The 22,365-nt window shown below is 37.5% G+C and overlaps 1 protein-coding gene across 1 annotated transcript; it reads right to left on the reverse strand.

Annotated features, from left to right (window-relative positions):
• Positions 1 to 2,827: 2,827 nt before the first annotated feature.
• On the reverse strand, positions 2,828 to 22,054 carry HACD1 (3-hydroxyacyl-CoA dehydratase 1). Its single transcript, XM_033100798.1, has 7 exons — positions 21,765 to 22,054; positions 13,212 to 13,329; positions 13,004 to 13,022; positions 12,839 to 12,927; positions 9,740 to 9,861; positions 5,683 to 5,861; positions 2,828 to 3,001 (listed from the first exon to the last, which is right to left on the reverse strand). The coding sequence occupies exons 1-7, from the start codon at positions 22,019 to 22,021 to the stop codon at positions 2,919 to 2,921; spliced, it is 867 nt and encodes a 288-aa protein (XP_032956689.1). The 5' UTR covers positions 22,022 to 22,054; the 3' UTR covers positions 2,828 to 2,918.
• Positions 22,055 to 22,365: the final 311 nt, after the last annotated feature.

Below are 22,365 nucleotides of genomic sequence, written 5' to 3' on the forward strand. Positions count from 1 at the left end.
TATTTTTAAGCTTCATATCTAGAAGACCTTGTTATGTCTATTTAAGATGTTTTGTAAATGTAGCCTAGAAATATGAAATTGAATTTTCAATTCTACTTAATTCTTTCATATTAGAAATTACAAAAACTATGTTGCTCTTATTTTTATTCTATTAATTATATGTACACTCCAGATCTATACGCATGTTAAAGGAAAATATTCCTATTTTACACCTCCATTTTTAAATTTTGTTTTTAGTTAATTTTTCCTTAAACATTGCCTTAATGATTTATTTTATCAGTTTTATATCAATAATTGTTTTTAGTTTGAAAGTTTTAAACCAGAATGTTATCTATTTAGTGGTGCTCTGATACACTTACCCAAACGAATATATAAGTAACAAAGAACCATGCCACATCAGATTACCAATGCAATATACTTTATTAAAGCACAGATAACTATTTTGCAATGTGATTTCCTAACCAATTTACCTAGTAACTGTGTCAAAGGTTTAGGGTGGAGAGAGGTCTGACAGGAGGAAGACAGTAATTCCCTAAAACAGTACTTGGCATACAGTAGGCACAAAATAAATATTTGTGGCAGGAAAAAGGGATTATATAATTCTGTATCATTTGCAATATATCATCAGGAACCACTGGACAGTGGCATAATAATAAGATGCTTAACTATCTAAAGATGCAAAAAAAAATACTTCTGAGAATCTACAGATGTCAAGTAAGAAAAGCTTTTGGTGAAAATGTCTCTTTTATATTTATTTTGGCATGCTATTTTTAAGTTATACCTATCAGGGATGTTGCTGTATTAGTATCAAATTAAGGCCATGAAAAGTAAAAGATGCATATTGTACATATTGCATAGTATATCAAGCGATAAAGCTATAAAAAACTTAAAACCAGAATTCGAAGGAATGTCACCAAATCCACTGAAAGTTGCTAGTATAAAAATTTCTTGCTGTATGTTTTGCAAAAGCTAAAGCCTACAGCATTGAATTCAAGCTCTGTTTGATTCAAGCCCTGACTCATCTAGTGAAAGGTATGGTGACTTAAGGAACAATCCAAAGATACAGTCACAGGAAACAAGTGCACTTTCAAATATTTTCTCTTTTTAAAACAAAAGTACCGTTTAAGCACTTTATTTTCACACAAAGAATGGTTCAGAATTAGCTGCAATGGGAGACACTGAAGATAAACTAAACCTAACATCATGAGTATATTAATATACGTCACTGAATAGTTTGATGCATTTTCATTTTTATTAAAGGTAATCACAATCCCTACTTCAAGATGTTCTACAACTTGGGGGGGGGTGCGGGGGGGGAAGAGCACTACAGCTGCTTGAAGGAAATACAAGTTGAATTAATTCAAATTTTAGGAAAAGGATTTGAAATGTTTTCCAAAAGACAGGCATCTAACAAGATAAATATGTGAACTTTTTATACCATGTTACCAAAGATAAAAATTCCCTGCAAATGTCTTCCATGTAAAAATTCAAGATGAAACCAGATCAAGCAAGCCACGTAATCAAAGAATGAACATCAGCATTTTAAGAATTAGTAACCAAATACATACTGCTCATTAAAACATTCAGCTGCAGAGGAAATAATAAAACGTAATGTAATAAAAGAAATAGCACCTTTTAAAAGTCAAGTTATCTAAAAATGAAAGTTTGCAAAACGATGCTCTGAATTACAAATCTCCCCATGAAATAATGTGAAAAGGGTAACTTTATGTGTCAATGTATATACAAATAATACAGAACATTTAAAGCCCAAATTACATCTGCGTATCTATAGTAGGCAAAAGTTCCTTTTCTTTTAAAGTTATGCATTTAGTCCTCTCTCTAAACCGGGTCAGTAAAGCAATGTACTTTAACATGAGAAGAACAATTTAAAGGACCTACTTAAGAATTTGAGCAGCATTCAAGTTCATCTTTCAATGTGTCTTTCTATCAAACACGTAGACAGGAACTTTATTATAAGACTTTTGCTATTCAACGGAATTTAGACTCAAATGAGTCTGTTTCAGATCATACCCTCAAAACTTCTTGTTGCCTAAGTGCCACAAAGGGTTATCATAACATGCTTTTTGTGTGATGATTCCACGGTAGAGAGCAGCCTTTCTTTGCCAGAATTCTGAGTATAACATTAGGACCAGACCCAATGTTACTATTTTTAATAAGGGAGGCAAAAGCATATACTTACATTCTTTCTAATCCCTTAAAATCCTTACAGTTGAAAAGGTTGTCCATGAGTGGTTAATTCATATGAATTTTCTTAGTGGTATACAATTAATTTCAATAGCCTGGATATATATTCAAAGAATATTTTTCAATTGTGACATCTCCTTGAATATTTTTTAATACGGCTACTTTATCTGTATAAAAAGCCATACCATAGTACATTATATCCATGCTTCCAAAAATTGTTATGAATCAAAAATGTTGCTTTATAACTTGAAAGAAATCAATCTTGGGTTCAAGAAATAGCAATATGTTATTAACGAGTTATAATTCTGTATTTACTTTCATTTATAAATATCAGTGGCAGATATCATAATATTAAATCATCAAACTAATTTCTAAATATTGACTTAAAAAGCTTTGAGCGTATGTTGCAAAAAAAATTAGTAAAACTAAAAAAGAAAAAAACTAACGAAAGGCTTTTTTGCAGGTAATATACCGATTAGTCTCTTAATGATTAACACCTACACAGGAGTTGATAAATAGTTGCATAGTTCTTGTAGAAAATGGACCTGGCACAATGTGAAGACAAATATTAGCAAATACCACGTGTCTCAAGTTATTTTTGAAGAAATAATACAATCTGTAATATTTCATGAAGTTGTTTATTCTTGTTATTAAAACTTGGACTCAAGTAATCCTGGTTATTCTGGAAAAAGCACCTTGTTTGTAGGGATCATTTAATCATCCTTTTCTACAATCACCTCTCCATGAAGCACCTTTCTTCTTTGACGTAACATGTGAAAATAGAGTTGTGGGAACACTGAATTGAAAAAAGAAAACATAGAAAGATATGTTATTGTTGGAAATTATGTATATTTGAAACCTCTTAAACATGGCAAACTTTGAAAACAAGTACCTCAGATCCCACTGCTACCCCCAATATTACAGAGCTCAGTGTAAGAGTTCCAATGGAGGCCCACATACCACCTGCCAAAACATTTTAAGGCCATAAGCTGTGGGGGGTTTTGAGCAAACTTTAATATACTGATAAATAAATATAGCTTCACAATGACCTGGGAGGTCATATTTGAATTTAGTATCCCATAATACTTTGGGATACTGTGCCAGACATTCCAGCACAAGGAAAGCTGCCTACCTGGTCCTCTTCTCTCCATTTTATTGGCTGTCCTGTACCATGAGGGGGTGTCGTGAATATATGTGTGGATCTCTAGGCCCACACAACCCATACCCCCATCTATAACGCACACAAACAGCTGCCCCTAGATATCCCTTCATTTCAGGGTTGTGTACACTGGTGACATGGTTACCCCTCAGGAGAACAGATTGGGGAAGAGTTCTATGCAGACTCTAGATGTACACTAAGTGCCATTTGGGTGGCAAATTCCATGGTCCTAGGTTTCCAGAGAGTGATCTAAAAGGGGAGGAGGGTCCTGTGTGGAGGGGTGACTGGTGGAGGGCCAGACAGAGCCCAGAGCAGAAGTACCTCTTGCCTGGATATAAAGGAAGTCTGTTATACACATACACGTAAATGTACATGCATGAAGTCGGTCAGACAAATGGTCATCTGCCCTATCAAATTTGGAAAATTATTTTCAGCCACTTTGAACCAGTGCTTTAAATTATAGTGTAAAAGTTGGTAGATGGAAAAAAAAGATGATAGATGAACAAATTAACACCAGCTATAAACAATACAAATGTAAAAACATGGCCAAAAATGATGAACAGAATAACCAAACCAATGAAGCTAACGACAAAACAAGCTTTGAATATCTTGCTTAGGCAACTTTGGATAACTGTTTTTAGAACTTAGCTCAAATGGAGCAAAAATGCACAACAGATTTTTTTTGTTTGTTTTTAATTATTACTCATCTTGATAAATGTAACCATCATATTATATCTAAGGGGCTAAACATATTCAGGTCATATATACTTAAAGCTAATTGACCAATGATTTCAAATGCTTCTATAACATTCTGAGTACTTTCGTAGAAGTATGAGCTTGAGTTCAAATCCTGATCTTATTTACTGGCTGGGTGATTTTTAACCCATTCACTTAATTTCTCTAATCTGTGATGTCCTCATGGATAAATTAAAATACTATTTCTTTTGAATACTAAAATAAGTACTCAAAAAAGTACTTTTAATTAGCAAAGTATTTAAGAAGGAAAGCAAAATTAGCGGTTATTACTCCTAATATTAATAATCAAGTGGCAAACAGCCCCCTGGCTGACTCATCTTCCAGCAAGCGGGCCTCTCAGCTAAGCAGCAGCATAGGAAACTGAGAAGCTGCTACGGGCCGAGGGCAGAGCCTACGTCTCCCAGGACCCTTAAAAACACGCACCCAAAAGTTACTGGTTTGCTGGTTTCATACCGCGATTTGTTGGCCCTGGGTTTCTGTGGAGATGTCAGTGGTCATGAGGAAGAGGGAAACCCACTATCTGAAACTGCAAGTATGAAATGGCAGATGGTAAAGTCAGGTCTGGCTCTGCTCAGGTGTGTTCACTAAGTGTTGGGAAAAGCAGGGGGTATAAATAAGAATTATAGGTATACCACTCCTTAGCCCTCCTGAAATGCCTCTGATGGATAATATGAAGAGAGTCCAGCTGAAATGGTACAAGACGAGAGGAATAAAAACACTACCTGATCATCAAGTCAATTTTGACTATGGAAAAACTTAGCAGTTAGAGGCCTCAAGGGACTGGCCCAGTTTTATGCTCTTCCTCTTTAAATGAAATATTTCATATTGTGTCAATGTAGATTTTAGATTCTATAAACTTTTCTCATTTCCCGTTTCCCTCCACTGACATCAGTCCCTAATCCTATTGAGAAGGGTAAGTAACAGCCTTGCTTTACCTTGCTATTTCCTGTTAGTGACTATAAAACATTTGACCTAAAAATACAGCACTATTATTTAAATGAAGCGAGTAAAGCCTCACTAATTCATTGCAACTATTGAAAAGTAATGAGAAATTAGTGAAGGGGCTGAATTGTTCAAAATAGTTTAAGAAAAGCAGCTTCATTATTTTCTAGTGCACAGAACAACACACATAAGACTAAAACGTACTCCTAGATGATTTTTCCAAATATATATTTAATGAATAGATAAAAATCCCCTGAAATTTTCTTGGATAAAATGTTTCTATTCAGATACATAATTCTAAATGCTTGCAAATAGTTCACTAATGTATGCTTTATCTTTTCTTTAAAAATAAATCATACTAAGCTTATTTTTAAGTAATTTTGAGAAGGCAATCATTTGTACATTAACTTACTTACCTTTTTTCTCAAAGCTAGAAAAACGTCTTTTTGACTTGTGTGCTCTTCAATTATTTTAAATTATGAATACATGTGGAACTGAACAGAGGTTTCAATGTACTTGTAAGCCATTATTTCTCCTTGCTTATGAGCTAGCGTTATGACATCTTTCCAAAAACTGTCCCAGCGTATGCTAAATCAAATTACTAATAAATACATACTTACATGGTATATATGAAGCCATGGTTATAAGAAGAAAATAATAGTAGTCAAAAGAGAAATTGTATTTATTAGGAAGTCTTATTGAAAACATTCCCGTTTTCTTCACATATGGCAAGGCAGCATATATTGTGAGAAGTTCACCAGCAACTCCGACAGGATATAAGATGATAAAAAAATTGTATCTGGAGAAAGAAAAACACAGAATTATTTTTCTAGAACAAGTATCTGATTTTATATCATGGTTCTTTTGCTACTACTATATTTCGACTTAAAAATCCTTTTTCCCAGACATAATTACAATAACTTCACATAAAAGGTTAATTTTTTCTATTTTAATCATTTATTTATTAATTTATCATCCTTTTTTTCTCATAGCAGTTTCCACTTGAACTGCCAAGATCATAATAAGAACTCAACTTACAGTATTGTAATAATTGTATACATTTTTAGAATATATATGCAGTTTATTATTTCAAAGTATGTAAGTATTGTAAAGCATATGTAAGTACTGTAATGTATTGTAAAGGTAACTTCTTTAATACCTGAATCATAACTGATTATTTTCCCCTGCAGATAGTCATTTACTGTTCAAATGCTATGCTTTCAAAGACCCGTTATGATTCTAATTTTATATCTAAATCTTGAAATTACCAAAATAGTTCTTTGGAGGCATTTAGAAAACCCTATGTGGCTACTAACTAAAAGAGAATTACTATTTCCGAAAACTAACAACACTACCTAAAGCATCGTAACTCTTAATGAAGGTATTGTCTGAAACTGCTTTCATATCAAAACAAGACAAGTTTACTGAATTATCACATTTAAAAAATCATTTAGCTTGCTTAAAATATCACTGAGAAAGTTCTATTCAAAATCCAAAATCACAGTTTGTCCATTTGGAAAGTGGTAAGTTCTGTGATACGGAGCAGGCCAGGCATCATGCATGCCACCGGCTGCCAGTGTCTACTGGTCTCCAGCAGCAGGAGCCCCAAGGACCCAAGGAAATGACCCTTGTGCATTAAAAAAAAAAAATTTTTTTTTCCTCTAAGTCAGTCACTATGTAACAGAAAATTAAGGTAAAAATTTTGGCGGAAAAAGATCCGTATTTTTCTTAACCATTTTGTTGCCATTAAGAAATACTTATAAAGTCAAATTTGTCAATATGGCAGAAGCAGCTTGGAGACAACTTAAAAATCACTGTACTCCTTCCTATATGCCAAGAATATACAAGGATAAGAGATGGTGGAGGGGGAGAGATTTGCCAAAATAGATTAACCGACAAAGAAAGAAAAAGGATTCGTTTTACTGTCCTGTTTATCCCCCTCCTTTTCTTCAGTATATCATCTGCTTTCTTACCAGTCTTGTGCAATGATCTGTATATCATTTAAATCAATCTTTTCCTATGTCAATTTAAAATCAAATAACTGAATATATTATATTCCCTTTTCACATAAAACATTGAAACTTATTTAAAGTTTGTTTTTTTTAACTTTGTGAATCTCAGATATTGGGGGAGATAGTATTGTTCTTTAATAGAAAAAAAATCACTCCTAGAATAAACTAGTCTAAAGCTTTAAGGACAGTGATTATTTTTAATAAATGGGAAGAAATTACATAATTGATTTGACTTCATTTGCATTTTAAAAAGACTTCAGTATCTATTCAGAAAAAAAGATATAATGCTTCATTAAAGACTCCTAATTGTCACCTAAATTTTTTGAAGGGAACGCATTTTTTTAATTAAAAAAGAAATCAATATGAAAACATGACAATATTCAATTTTTTTCTCAGTGGACTATTCTAGGAACACTTCTAACACAAATAGAATCAAATTATATTCTATCGTCACAATAGGCAAGCTATTTATAAATAAAAAGTCATTTCTAAAGTGAAGTTTTATTTGAGAACAATAGCTTCAAAATCTGAACATAAGTACAAATATGATTTTAGGCTATTTCTTAATGGGGTTGGCAAATACATAGAGATGGTTGGGCTCTTTAAAATTTTTGACACAAAAATATAATTATTCGTGATGATGAACTGATATGATGTATTATGCTAACATATTCATCTCAAAGTTGAAAGATTTTATACTACCTTGTTTAACATTAAGGCAATTGACAAAGGATTTCTAAACAGCAAATTTAAACATGCAGTGGCAGAGTGGTGAACTTTTCCAGAAATTCAAGACATGCAAATGCATTCAAAAAGGCAGACAGACAAAGCATTAAAGACCATTATCTTTTGCAAACAAATTACATGAATACAGCAAATGAAAAGAGACATATCATGAATTAGTATTTTAAAAGCACTGGGGGTCTGGAAAACTCACTGAGGTCATGCAAAATGGCACTAGACTTAGAGTCCAGCTAACCTTCCAAACCGCCAATCTTGTGAAAACCCCAATTGCTAAAAGTGAGTAAGTTTTCAAGTACAATACGAATAAAATGAATCCAATACGTATAAATGGTAGGGCAACCTTCTTAAGACAAGAGTATGCTTAAGCTGAAATTATAATTTTAAAGCATTTTATTAAGATACAAAATGGCAAGCCACAAATGTCTAAAAAGGAGCTAAAAAATATAGAAAAGTCTGAAAAAAATATGTCACATCTGCTCAAAGAATTCAAACTTCAAAAAGAATAAAACATCTTTTGCTTTAAAAATTGTTTTAGGGTAGATACATGAAGTCTGACAATTAAGTTCGTGAATTTGTTGCACTGATGTTGCTAATCTTTTTTAATATCAGAGGGATTATTCATTATGAATTTGTACCCACTGGACAGTTAACCAGGTTTACGATTTAGAAGTACTGAAAAGGCTGCGTGAAAAAGTTAGACGACCTGAACTTTTCACCAACAATTCATGACTCTTGCATCACGACAATGCACCAGCTCACATGGCACTGTCTGTGAGGGAGTTTTTAGCCAGTAAACACACAACTGTATTGGAACACCCTCCCTACTCACCTGATCTGGCCCCCAATGACTTCTTTCTTTACCCGGAGATAAAGGAAATATTGAAAGGAAGACATTTTGATGACATTCAGGACATCCAGGGTAATACGACGACCGCTCTGATGGCCATTCCAGAAAAAGACTTCCAAAATTGCTTTGAGGGGTGGACTAGGTGCTGGCATCAGTGCTTAGCTTCCCAAGGGGAGCACTTCCAAGGTGACCATAGTGCTATTCAGCAATGAGGTATGTAGCACTTTTTCTAGGATGAGTTTGCGAACTTTATTATCAGACCTCATATTTAGAATCTTTGAAATATAAATTTTGTCCCCATTCTAAATATTACAATTTCAAATAAGTGTGACTTTTAAAAATGTCTGTCTCTGCTACTTAAAACACAAAAAAGTTGACATTGGATATATATGTATATAGGTATATCAAAAATTGTGGATATACTAGATGGAATATTGAAATAATTTAAACCAGACAAAATGCCGTATTTTGGGCACAGAGTTTAATATAATTCAAAAAATAAATATTTTGCTTTCAAAAAAAAATGAATGGCCAATTCAAAAGTTATTTAAGTATTTAAGGATAATAATATAATTTGTCTTGTATTACTTTCACTCACAATATATATACCCTGTTTCCCCCAAAATAAGACCTAGCTGGACAATCAGCTCTAATGCGACTTTTGGAGCAAAAATTAGTATAAGACCCGGTATTATGTTATATTATATTATTATTATATTATATAAGACCCAGTCTTATTTTACTATAAGACCGGGTATAACACAATATAACATAACATAACATAATACTGGGTCTTATATAATATAATATAACACTGGGTCTTATATTAATTTTTGCTCCAAAAGACACATTAGAGCTGATCGTGCAGCTAGGTTTTATTTTTGGGGAAACATGGTATTGCTATGAGTCCTCTCTGATGATTAAATTAAGCCTTTACAATGCTAGTTATAACACTGATAATACCGAAAAACAATAGCACCCTGGCATCACAAATTTTAATTCTCTGGTATTAGCTCAGCAACAAAAATACACATGCACAGGACTGTGAGAAACTAAGCTGCAAGACATCGCCACCTGGCCCATTTAATGAAGTATGGCAAGTGGTCGAGAAGACTGAATGTGTAGAAGGAATAGCGAGTGATCTCGGTCACAGTCCACGCAACCAGAAAAAGCACCACACTCTCCTCATTCTGGATCTGCAGAATGACAGAGAAATCCACAGTGTCGTTTAACCTTGAACTTTTTCCTCCAGGAAGGTATTTTATCTTAATTATTTACGATGTGTCTTTTGTTATAACCGAATGATAGGGTTAGACAGACGCAATAGAGAAAATTTAACACAGTCGCTACATAATTCATTACAAACACGCAACTTCAATATGTCCTAAGCAGATGAATGGCCAAATTTCTACTGGTTTCTCTCTCTCTCACCCTTCACCCCAGTAACTCAACCATCCAGGACAACATCACCCCCTCAAAACCAGTGTGGGAACAACCTGACCTTGCGACTTTCTATTAGACATTAAATCAGACCCATTCTACCGTAGCACTAACTCCTGAATCTGTCCACTTGTTTTGGGTCCTGGTACTGTATTTCCCCAAAAGTAAAATGTAGCCGACAATCAGCTCTAATGCGTCTTTTGGAGCAAAAATTAATATAAGACCCAGTCTTATATTATATTATATTATATTATATTATATTATATTATATTATATTATATTATATTATAGTATGACCCGGTCTTATAATAAAATAAGACCGGGTCTTATATTGATTTTTGCTCCAAAAGACGCATTAGAGCTGATTGTCTGGCTAGGTCTTATTTTCGGGGAAACATGGTACCACCAATTTAATCCAGGGCCTTATAGTCTCTCAACCAGACTACTGTCACAGCCTCCAAAAAGTCCATCCACTCTTTATTATCTTCATTGGATGGAAGTTTTTTCTTAAATGCAAAACAAAGATGTAAACAAAAATTGGAAGCAACTAGTCCTGTGATTTGAAAACGACACTAGCTCCCCACGGCTTAACAGGAGAAAAGAATACAATGCTCCCACCTGAGCATGACAATGATACTCGAGGTTCTTTACAATTCAAGCTCAGAAGTCTCTCTAACTTGATGGGTAATCACTCAACCCACCCCCACCCCCCACGCCCACCACCCCACCCCCCCCCTCTGGTGACACTAAATTTTGTGTTATTTTCAGAATATCTTCTGCACGTTTGCATCTTAACACAGGCAACACATCCCTCTACCTAGAATGTTACTCCTTATTCCTTCCTATAGAAAACCCTTTCTCAACTCTTCTTTTAAGATCCAGCTAAAATATCATACCCACCCTCTGGGAAACTTGCCCCAAACCCCTCCTCTCACCCTGAGCAGTTATTTGCTCTCACAGTCCTTTGTTCATATCTGTAACACTTGCCAGTTTGTATAAAAATGTGTCCGCCTAACTCTTGTGTACCTATCAGCGCTCCAGGGACACATCCCTTCCTCAGGGAGCCTTCCTTCAGTCCCTAGGCGGGGATAAGTTCCCAGGTATGTATATTGCAGGGCCTACAGGTCTCTTGTTTCAAAGCACTAACACTAATATAATGAAACGATTATTTGTGCTACTACTTGTTTAGCATTTCTCCCAATTATAGGCTCCACAAGGCAGGAACCATATTTGTATGATGAATGGCCAGATCTCCGCACAGCGTCGGGCACAGAATAGATGCACGATTAGTATGTGTTGAATGATTCCACATCTGTATGACTGCCCCTCACTTCTCAACAGCCAGTGCACACGACAGCTGGGACTGCCTGGCTCATTTTTGTAAATCCAGAAATTATACACCGTGCCCGGTGTATAGAATGCACTCAATAAATGTTGGTTGAATTAATTAGAGCGTGGTGCAAAGGTGCCAGTGCGAAGCCATTGTTGAAGAAATTAAACAGTAATATTACTGCAGAGATCCTCTGCAGGATGAAAAAGAGCAGATGGACCTTTTTTCTCTTGGGGACTAGCCACCCTTCAGCTTCTCGTTAGCTTCTCTTTTCTCCAGATAACGTTGGCCACCCTGTCTTGTCTTTCTGCTTCCACAGTCTTCAGGCTCTTTGTGGTTCTGGCCCAGCTGTTGTATTCACTCCTGGTCTGGAACAGTCTCCCTTTCAGTCTGTTAATGCTGGAGTCCCGCTTTTAAACTGCAAGGCTCTCTGACTATCTGCCTGAATAAAAATGTCTGCCTCTCCAGGTGACATGTGCTCACTGCTATCTGTATGGCCGTCACCAGTTAGGGACCGGTTAGGGACCAGGTGGATTGAGTAAGTTGAGTGAAAGATACCAGTCAAGAGGGCTGAAGTACAGAGCAATTCAAGGGAGGTCAGCGATCTGTGCCCCCACACACACAGGAGGCCGGCGAGTCTCGCAGGCAATGGAAGGGAGGTTAGGTATCATTCCAAGCAAAGGAGACAAGAAAGGCATCTGAGGAATGGAAAGGAGGCCAGAGATCTGTCCTCAAGTAGACAGGAGACTCCAGAGGCTGTCAAGAAGGTCAGAAGGGCCCATGTGGAAATGTTTCTGTCATGGGTTTAAAGGCCCCATGCCTTGATATAGTAAGCATGGTGTTTGTTTGTCTAAAAGGGTTTAAGCCAGTAATTAGAGTCAGGTTTGCCTCAATAAATAATATGCTTATTTTTCTCTAAGTTCCTTAACCTTTCTAACTTTCAGTCTTTGCCATTTGTTCAGATCTCCAGAACTACATTTATTTGTGTGTGTGTCTGTCTTTGGCTATAACATTCAATACTAAATGAGGAGAAAGAAACTGTTTACACTGACAACTTCAATTACAGAATCAAAGAGATACACGTAACTTCAATAGAAATTTTTCTTTTTAACTATTTGACAGAATATGAATATTAATTTCAAAACCTGGAGAACATCAGAGGAGAATCTGTTATGAATATAAAATGACAATATTTGGCATTTTACATTTATTTGGGTTTGCTAGTGTTTTAAAATGATTCTACTAATTCACCAAGTCAGTGGACAATCCCACATGAATCCAAACCCAACCCATTTTTGTCCAACAATTCTGCTTCCTGAAATATACCAATGTTAAATTTCAGATTCCTTTTATAAAAACGCTGCCCTGCAGGCTCAAGTAGAGAACATGTTCATGTCACTTACTGGTTTTATACTGTGAGTAATGAGCCACACCATAAAGATTCTTGAACTCACTTGGACCCCAGCCACAAGCACAGAAGTAGGTACAATTCCTTGAAGAGAAAAACAAGTCAACCATTGTCCTCAAGGCAATTAGTACCAAAAATAAGAATTAAATCCAAAACTCACCAATTAAACAGTGGACTATCTGTAAGCAAATGAAAAAAAGAAAATCACAAGGCTATAGTGTACAACATAAAATTAATCCCTGTCAACATCCATTTTAAACAAATCCACAGGTGGCATGTAATCAGCAAAATACGATTGATTTTGCTCAATAAATAAATGTTCCAATAAATATTACAACGGTAGAAAAACAGCATCATTGAAAACTTACCTCAAGCAAGGCAAATGTCTGGAAAAATTTAAGTGTCTTCTGAATACTTTTATATAAACCTTTGTGTGTTCCTTTCTCCATATAAAAACGTACCATGGCAATAGCGAGAACCAACCACCTAGAGAAAAATAAAAGTATTTTATAAAGTTCTACCAAAATAATTACCACTGACTTCCTGAAAAGAAATGCCATAATTTATACAGTGATAACATGTATGTTTTATTATGTTCTCAGTTCATTATTCTATTTATTAAAACCCCATAGGAAGGAAAGACAAACATTATTTTTACATTGACTCTACAAGGGGATAAATGGAACATACAAGTATTCAAAATCAACTACATACAAATGTTAAACAATGCCCATTGCATTTTTAGTTTCAGCAGATTAACTGACAGACTGAAAAAATCAGGCTTATTACAAAAAATGAAGTTATAAAGCATTAAACAATTATATCTTAAGGTATATAAAGATTTCTTAAGGTAAAAAGCTGTGTGTGTATAAATATGTACTTTATACAAATACATAGTATATAATTACATGTAATTATAATTAAAAATCTTTAAAAAGAATCAATTAATATTTTTATCATTTTCATTAAAATCAATTGCTGTGCCACAGAGAGGATACATATAGAAGGTCAGGCATGTGCTTGCTTTCAAAAATTTTTTAAAAAGAGAAACACCTATCCCTTTTCAATTTATATTTGCACATTAAATATAGATTCTATACTGTGAATCAACAGAACTTAAAACAAACTACACTTGGGGAGAACAGCTTTCTCACCCTACTATACAACCTCCTAGAGTTATTGATGAAAGGTAATTTTTTTTTCTGTTTTCTCTCACAATTACAAAAGCATAACTTTTTTTAAAAAAAGCTGCACCATCTGTAAGTTTTAAAAAATCTTTAATAATATACCATGGAAGTGAATAGCTACCCCACGCTTTTAAATCAGTGGTCTCCAAAGTGTCTAGATAAAAGGATTTATGAATTATAAATGATTATACAGGTTTAACTTTTTAATTAAAGAACAGTCATAAAATGGACAAATGGCTGAAAGACTCGTGCAAAAAAACCTACTGATTGAAGAAGATGAAAATGCAAGCTATACAAAACAGTAAGAAAATGGCACAAGGACACTTCTGCTGCTCCTCAGCACGCAATGAGGTGAAAGTCATGACTTTTTTTATGAGACGACAAGAAGTCAGGTAAATGTCTAAAACTATCACAAAGACTTTTGAAATGTAGGAACATGAATGATAATAACAACAATACTTTCAGAGTGCTTTCAATGTTCCACACACTATTTTAAATATACATTTAACATATTAATATTCCATCCTCACAATAACCCTCTGAAGTAGCGACTACTATTACCCCATTTTGCTGCTGTGGAAATAGGCAGCAAGGGTGACAAAACCACTTACCTGAGACCTAAACTCACCACTGAGCTCAGCGTACTGGTCTGGCTCTAAGTATACACTGTGCCTTGGAACATTCTAGTAATTCATGTATTTAAAGTATAAGGAAAATTTAAAAGTTATATGGAGAGTTGTGCTCAAATGTTTGAACTGGTAGGAGTGTGCTATCAAAAAAGTTTGAAGACCACTATTTTATAAGAGACAATCAACATGCAGAGACCTCAAGTGACTTATCCTAAGTCTCAGAGTCGGTTAACGGTCCAGTTGTAAATAGAACCCTTGAGGTCTCCCAACCCCGGTGCTGTTTCCTTTCCACTACACCACGGCTTTACTGAATTCAACGGAAGGTGTCACCCCATATGGCAGCTGCACTGAGGTCTGTGCTGGGCTAACCTGAGACCGCTAATTTGGACGGTGTTGTAGGGATCTTCTAAGTTTAAAAATGTTATGATTTCATTATCTTCAATCCCAGGTCCCCATACTAAACAAAAAGTTTAATAAGATGTTTTAACGCACATTTTCCATACACTTGTCTTTTTTTTTAAGGCAAATCCAAAAATCAGGTTTTTACAGAAGAGTAATTTGAGAGGCAATTATTAACCTACCAAAGAATTCCTCAAAGGATTTATTTTAACAGCAATTTTATAAAAACAGCATTATATAAAACTCTACGTATTGTAACATCATAACAAATTTTCCTGTTGCTCCATAGGTGGCAGTGTTGTGCCAACTAGTATAGTATTATGATAATACCAATCACTAACCTGTTGGAAATAAAAGAAATTAACTCTCTGGGATTAGAAAGGCCCATTAAACCATCTATGCTAACCTCTCTGTTTTTCAGTAAATGTTTCCCCGAAAATAAGACCTAACAAGGAAAATAAGCCCTAGCATGTTTTTCAGGATGACATCCCCTGAACATAAGCCCTAATGTGTCTTTTGGAGCAAACCTTAATATAAGACCCGGTCTTATTTTCAGGGAAACACGGTAATCTGAACCAATCAGCACTCACTTCCTAAGCCCACCATTACAAGGCGTAACAGTCAGTCAGTCTCTCATAAGGGCCCTACATTTACCTAACTTTAGACTTCCTACACCTATCAGTTTAGTAATTGTAACAAAACCAAAAGTAATTCCAAAAACAACTAGAACTTCTACAACTAGGAATTCTTTTCTGGAAAAGTTCTTGTGTTTTCGTTTTAATTTTTTTTAAATATGCAGAGCTATTGATTACCATTATGAAACCAAATAGATACATTCAGTCCTTGATAAAATACTCTCCTTGAAAAACATAAACTTGTGTTCCATATTTAGAAGGCTTCTTGCTCACTTGCTTGCTTACTGCAATTGTCTATTCATTCACCTTCAGGTTCAACCTGTATGGCTAAGCCAGGTAGTGTGCTAGATGCTGGGGAATTAGAGGTAAATAGGAGATAGTTCTTGTCTCAAGGAACGCAATTAGTACAAGGAGACAACAGAACAGTGCTAAGACAGGAGATACATGCCATCACTTAGGAAACTCAGGGCCTTCTCATCTGCAATGACCCTGGAAAACGTTATGGGAAGAGGGGCTGTCTCCTCGTGCTTCTCTCCCCTGAGATTTCTTGGAGAGCACCTCCTGTTCCTTGAAGAAGTTGGTTATCTACATCTATATCCTCTTTTTATGAATAAAAATTTTTTATTACAAATAACTTTAAACATATACAAAGATACAGAAAATGGTATAACGTGCCCTTTGCCCACCTTCAATCATTATTTTATGCACAATCTTGTTTCATCCAAACCTCTATTCACTTCTCTCCCTACCGGCTCCACCCTTCATTATTTTGAATCAACTCATACAGCCTATGATTCATAAATGCTTATTATGCATCTCTAAAAGGACTATTTTTAATAAACAACCATAATACCACTATCCCATTTTAAAAAACTAACAATAATTTCTTAAATCAGAAAACAGGATACAAACTTCCTCAACTGTCTCATAATGTTTTTTAAATCATGATGGAAATAAAAATTATACCTCGTAATTAGTTGCTATGTCTTTTACGACTTTTAATCTACAGCCTTCCCCTCCCTCCCTCCGTCCCTCCATCCATTCCTCTCTTCCTCCCTGTCTTCTCTTGCAATGTGTGTACTGAAGACACTGAGTGGTTTGTCCTGCAGAGTTACTCGCAGCCTGGTTTTGCTAATCAGATACCCACATGTCATTTATTATGTTCTTCTGTCCCCTATGAGTCCTGTAAATTGATAGTTCAATTCCAGGCTAATTCATAGACTGTGTTGTGTACTTCTCTAGGGAGAGCAGTCAGTGATGATTATTGCCCAGATCCATTACTTCAGCAGTTATTGAAAAATGATATTCTAATTTTATCATTTCTTCTTTATGGTTTGATGGTCCTTTCTAATCCCAGTGAGTTCACTTCTTTTATTTTGAACAGGTTAGTGATTGGTACCTCCTTTAAAGTAACCATTTGGAGGCTTGTACAAGTAATGGTTTTTGACATTCGTATCATCTGTGCTTTCCGATATTGTTCACTGACACCTCTAAATTTCCTCTCCTAGGCTAAACTGAAACTTTTGTTTAGCAGCCAATGCATGTTTCCACTTACTGCGCATAGACACGCAAGCCAATAGAGTTAAGCTGAAAGGTTCATAAAAGGAAAAAAAAAACAGATAAACAGGACTTTTCTAAGACCATCTGTTCTTTGAGAGACATTGTGAAGAGAATGAAAAGCCAAACCACAACTTGGAGAAAATACTGAGAAGTCATATATCTGGTAAAGGACTTGTATCCAAACTACATAAAGATCTCTCAAAACGTAATAACAGAAAACCAAACCAAAATGGGCAAACGATTTGAACGGATACTATACCAAAGATATACAATTGGTAAGCCACCACATGAAAAGGTGCTCAGTGTCATTAGTCACTAGGGAAATGGAAATTAAAATCACAGTGAGATAACACAACACACCTATCAGAATGTCTAAAATTACAACTGACCATAGCAAGCGTTGGTGAGACTGTGCAGCCACTGGCCCTCTCATTTATTGCCCATGGAAATGGAAAATGGTACAGCCACTTGGGAAAATGGTTTGACAATTTCTTAAGAAGTCAAGACTGTGACTACCGTATGATCCAGCCATTCCACTCGCAGGTATTGACCCCGGGAAAATGAAAACCTGTGTCCATACGAAGACCTGTGCATGAATGTTCATAGCTTTATTGGTCATAGACAAAAACTAGAAAGAACCCCAATGTCCATCAACAGATGAATGGATAAACAAGTTGTGGTAGACCAATACATGGATTGGTCCTCCTCAGGAATAAAGCATAGGTTTACAACTTAACATTTTGGAAAACATGCTTGCACCTTGGGTTTGGGTTTGGTGCTCTAATAACTCACACGATGTGTACTGTGAAAAATATCGGAAAGAGTTACTCTTTCTGTAAGAAGCGTGGTTTTAAATTAACCACTAGGAATACGAATTATCATTTTTAAACATCCACTGTGTGTCAGGCATCCTGCCGAACACTTCCTATCCATGATCTCTTTATTCTTTGTAATAAGCTAGCAGAGTTGTGCTGTTCCAATTTTACAGATGACAAAACGCAGGGTCATAGAGGTTAAGTAACGTAGCTGAGGTTATCCAGCTCAACGGGAGTGAAACTTAACCTTTAATCAACACCTTCCTGTACTGTTTACAGATTAAATCCTAACACGTTAGCAAGGCATTTAAAGCCTTTGCAGTGGCCCAAGCCCCTCCATCTCCATTTCCCACCCTACACTAAGCCCACTTGTTGTTGCCTCAACAGCATGTCTAGTAATATCACACCTCTGTACCCCAACTCATGCCGTTTTCCCATCTATGAAATCCTACAAAGCTCAGTTGAAATGCTGTGGTCTCCCCCACAAAGCTTTCTCTGATTCTCCCTACCTGTCTAACCTGACATCTCTGTAGAGACTTATTTCATCTGTCTCTTAGAGCAAATATATAAATGCTTCAAGTTACACTTCTTCAAGGACAGGGCCTAAAATATTAATCTCAAGTCTCTTACTTGAGCTAGGACAATGCATGTACCATATACAGCCTCAAAAGTATTTGTTGAAAAGAAAAAAGGGACAAAAAAAATGAAATGCTCACTTCCTTAATGAAGCACCTATTATGAACAAATACCAAACGAATCTTTTAAATGTGTAATTCTACTTCTGGGAATTCATCCTAAACAATGAGTTCAACAGAAATAAAAGCAAAATGTCATTGGGGCATAATTTAATCTGTTCTCGTACATTAACTCTGCACTTTTATGTAAACATGAAAGAGTATAATTATGAAAACTATATAGAAATATTTGATAGAATAGTAAGTGAAATACATAATAGAGCAGATGATATAACTATAATGCTTTAGTATATGTATTCATTCACAATAAATATATATTGAATGCTTCACAGAGCTTATACTCTAATGGGGGGATGACAGACAAAAAGCAACAAGTTAGTAAAATACATTGTACAGTTATATGCCAATAAGTGGGACAGAGGAAAGAAAGCAGGCAAGGGAGAAATGGAGTGTTCAAGTGGGGTTGTTATTTTAATGAAGATAGCCAGAGAAGGCCTTCCTGAGAATGGAGATTTGAACAAAACGCTGAAGGTTAGATATTCATATGGAAGATAATAAGGAAAAATGAAAGGCTGTGCTAAGCTTATAGAATTAGGCAAGTTCTTTTTCACATTTATGTAAAAACTTTATTTATAAATATTATTTTATTGTTTTCAAAACTATTACCAAAAAATACACCAAAAAACACTTCGAAGTTCTGCTAAGAGAAAAACTAAAGAAGCAAGTTCAATGAGCAAACAAACAAAAAAACCCTCAGCTAACCCTCTACTATCCACCCCATTAAATGTAGACATTTGTGTCCCACTTCCGACACCAAAACTTCAACCTTATTTGCCATTATTCCCCAACCTTACAATTAAATCGAGAGAATATACCAAACTTTCTTACATCTCATGCCTATTTCCAGAATTTATCTCACTTGAAATATCTACTTTCTACATATGCAAATCCTATTCCTTCTTCAAATCTCCACACCTCTAGAAAACCTCCAAAGAGTTATGTGGATTAGATCATAGTTACCCTTGCCTATAAAGAGAGATGAAAATGACAAGGGACCTTCTCATAAGTTTCAGACAAACAGTAAATTGCTGGGGGTAGGTAGGAAGGATAGGAATAAAGTATGAGAACACAACGGAGAGAACATTTAATTCTGCTCCAGGTTGGGTAAGAGACCTAGAAAATTTCAAAGAGGGTGGCCTGCTAGGAGTCATGGGAAGAATATGGAAGATATTATAGGAGTGAACAGCCTGAGCAAAGATGGAGAGAGTCACGAAAATAAAAACGCACGGTGCTTTGAGGGCATTATGAGTTAGAGGAGATTTCAAATGGAAAGGCGAGTCAGAGAGCATACTGCAAACGGCCTTGAATGACAGACAGCCTACACCCCTTCAATTGAGGGGAAGGGGGGAGAGGAGTCACTGAAGGCTAAAAACTAGAGTAATGCATTGACTTTCTTTTTTTTTTTTTAAAGGTAACTTGGCCTTCAGAAAGGAGAGTGGACTGGAAAGGAAAGGCACAGACCAGTTAATAAATGGCAGGTGATCCAAAAATGTTTATTAACTGGATGAGGCTATTACAGAGGGGAAAGAATTCTTTCAGCCCCCACTATATCTTAAGGTAGCAGGGCCTAGTAGGTGCTCAATTGTCCTCCAGTTGCTTTGAATGTATTCGTTTTCCCTTTCAAGATTATAAGATTTAGTAAAGCGGAAAGGTGAAGAAGAAACAGCTCTCAGAGTCACTGTCTGGGCTGAAGTCCAAATCTGACACTCGCTAGTTGTTTGATCTTGAGCAAGTTACCTAATCTCTTTGCTTGTCAGTTTCCTAATCTATCAAATATAATATCATGTACCCCTCACAGGATTGGAGAGGACTAAAAATGAGATGGTACACCTAAACTGGTACATGGTAAGACCTCAATAAATTATAGTATTTCTTATGAACTGTATTTGGTATTGAAGATTATACACCTAATTAGGTACTCAGTACTGTGCCAAATGATTTGTGAAAGCTTTGTCAATCACATTTTTCTATAAACTTTCTATAAAAGTTTCTTAAACTTTCCCCGACATTTATATAGGTTAGTAAGAGTCATTCGACAATGAAAATAACTTCTTTTTAAAGGCGATGCAATTTAGAAACGGAAGAGCATGTTCTTTATCAGGTTTTGAAAAGCAGTCGACACATAAGTCACTTTGACAGCTCTTTGAAGAGCGATAGTCATTGTGTAACCTTAACGCGTAAGACAAACTCAAAGCCAAAAATAAAAGTACAGAATATCAGTAACGGAGCATGGGGACATAAAGATGCTAGACGCGAATGCCACGCTTCAATAAGGCAAGGTATTTTTTTTAAAAAAAAAAACTGTCCCGAGCATGAAGCTCTACGGAGTACTATCGCTTAAAAAAAAAAAAGAAAGAAAGAAAAGAAATCGTGGTGACATGACATTAACAATGAAGAAAACTGCCCAGGGATCTGCTGCACGAGGAAATGCACACTAGGGTCCGGGGTCCGGGGACCGGGGAAGCGGATTTGGGCCACCCGTCCGGCAGCTCCGGGCTCCGGGGTGACTGGACATAGGTGTTTCTTCAACAGCAGCAGCGGAGGCGCCTGGGTCTGTCCCGCTGAAGCCGCCTCCCCCGTGGGTCGGCCCCGCATTCCTGCCCGGGTCTATACTTAACCTCCGGCCCGCGCCCCGCGGCCGCCGCGCCACGCCGTGCACCGTATTAGGCAATGCCCGGCGAGCAGGGCCCGTGCCCCCGCCCCGCTCCATTCAACCCGGCGGCGGCGGCGCCCGCGCCCCTCCCCCACGGCCGCCTTCCGCGCCCCCCGCGCGGCGACCCCTCCGCCGCGCGGCCCCGTACGTACCCCCGCGCGCTCCACCCGCGCGCCCCCAGAGCCCGGCGCGCCCCGCCGCCCAGCGGGTGTCCCAGGCTCGGAATTTCGGGGGACAGCAGCGAGCCAAGGGCCTGAGGGAGCGCAGGGCCCTACGGGGAGCACCTACCCCGCGGTCATAGCGATGTTGTACAAGGTGAGCCAGGCGGTGGCCACCAAACCGAGGCGCCTTCTCTTGCCAGTGGCCTCCCTCTCCTCGCCGGCCTCCGAGGAGCCGCCGTTGCTGCCGTCCTCCTCGCTGGACGCCATGGTGGCCGCGCAGCCGGGGGAGGTGGCCGAGAGGGGAAGGGGATTGGGAGGGGGGCCCGCCGAGCTCGCAGCTGAAGCGCCGCCGCCCGCTGCCGCCGCCTCGGTCAGGCGCCCCATGTGCCGCGCGCAGGGGGCTCGGCGCCGCCAGCCCGGCGGCCCGCGGGGGGAGGAGCGGGCGCCCCCAGCCGCCGCCCCGCGGGCCCCGCCCCCGGCCCTCGGGAGCGCGCGCGACGCGGGGAACCCGCTGCCCAGGCCAGGGCGCGGGAGCTCGGGGTCCCGCGAGTGCCTAGGTATGGTTTCAAGGCGCCCACCGAAAACCTATGCGCGTTGCTGGCGGGGGGAACCTCCTCTCAGGAAGACGCCCAGACGTCATGTGTCCTGGCGACGTGCGCCTGGCTAGCGCATTCAAGTCGGGACAGATGGAACACACCTGGACTTAGCGTGGCCCTGCCCCGCCCAGC

The sequence above is a fragment of the Rhinolophus ferrumequinum genome (genome assembly GCF_004115265.2).
Source record: "Rhinolophus ferrumequinum isolate MPI-CBG mRhiFer1 chromosome 5 unlocalized genomic scaffold, mRhiFer1_v1.p scaffold_110_arrow_ctg1, whole genome shotgun sequence".
NCBI classification, from domain to species: domain Eukaryota; kingdom Metazoa; phylum Chordata; class Mammalia; order Chiroptera; family Rhinolophidae; genus Rhinolophus; species Rhinolophus ferrumequinum.

Coding starts and splice junctions, on each gene's coding strand:
- HACD1 (XM_033100798.1), bottom strand. CDS start 22,021: ATGGGGCGCCTGACCGAGGCGGCGGCAGCGGGCGGCGGCGCTTCAGCT. Junction 5,862..9,739: donor TACTTCATTAAATGGGCCAG/GTGGCGATGTCT, acceptor TTCTTTCTCCAG/ATACAATTTTTTTATCATCT. Junction 3,002..5,682: donor CATGGCTTCATATATACCAT/GTAAGTATGTAT, acceptor TTTTCAATTCAG/TGTTCCCACAACTCTATTTT.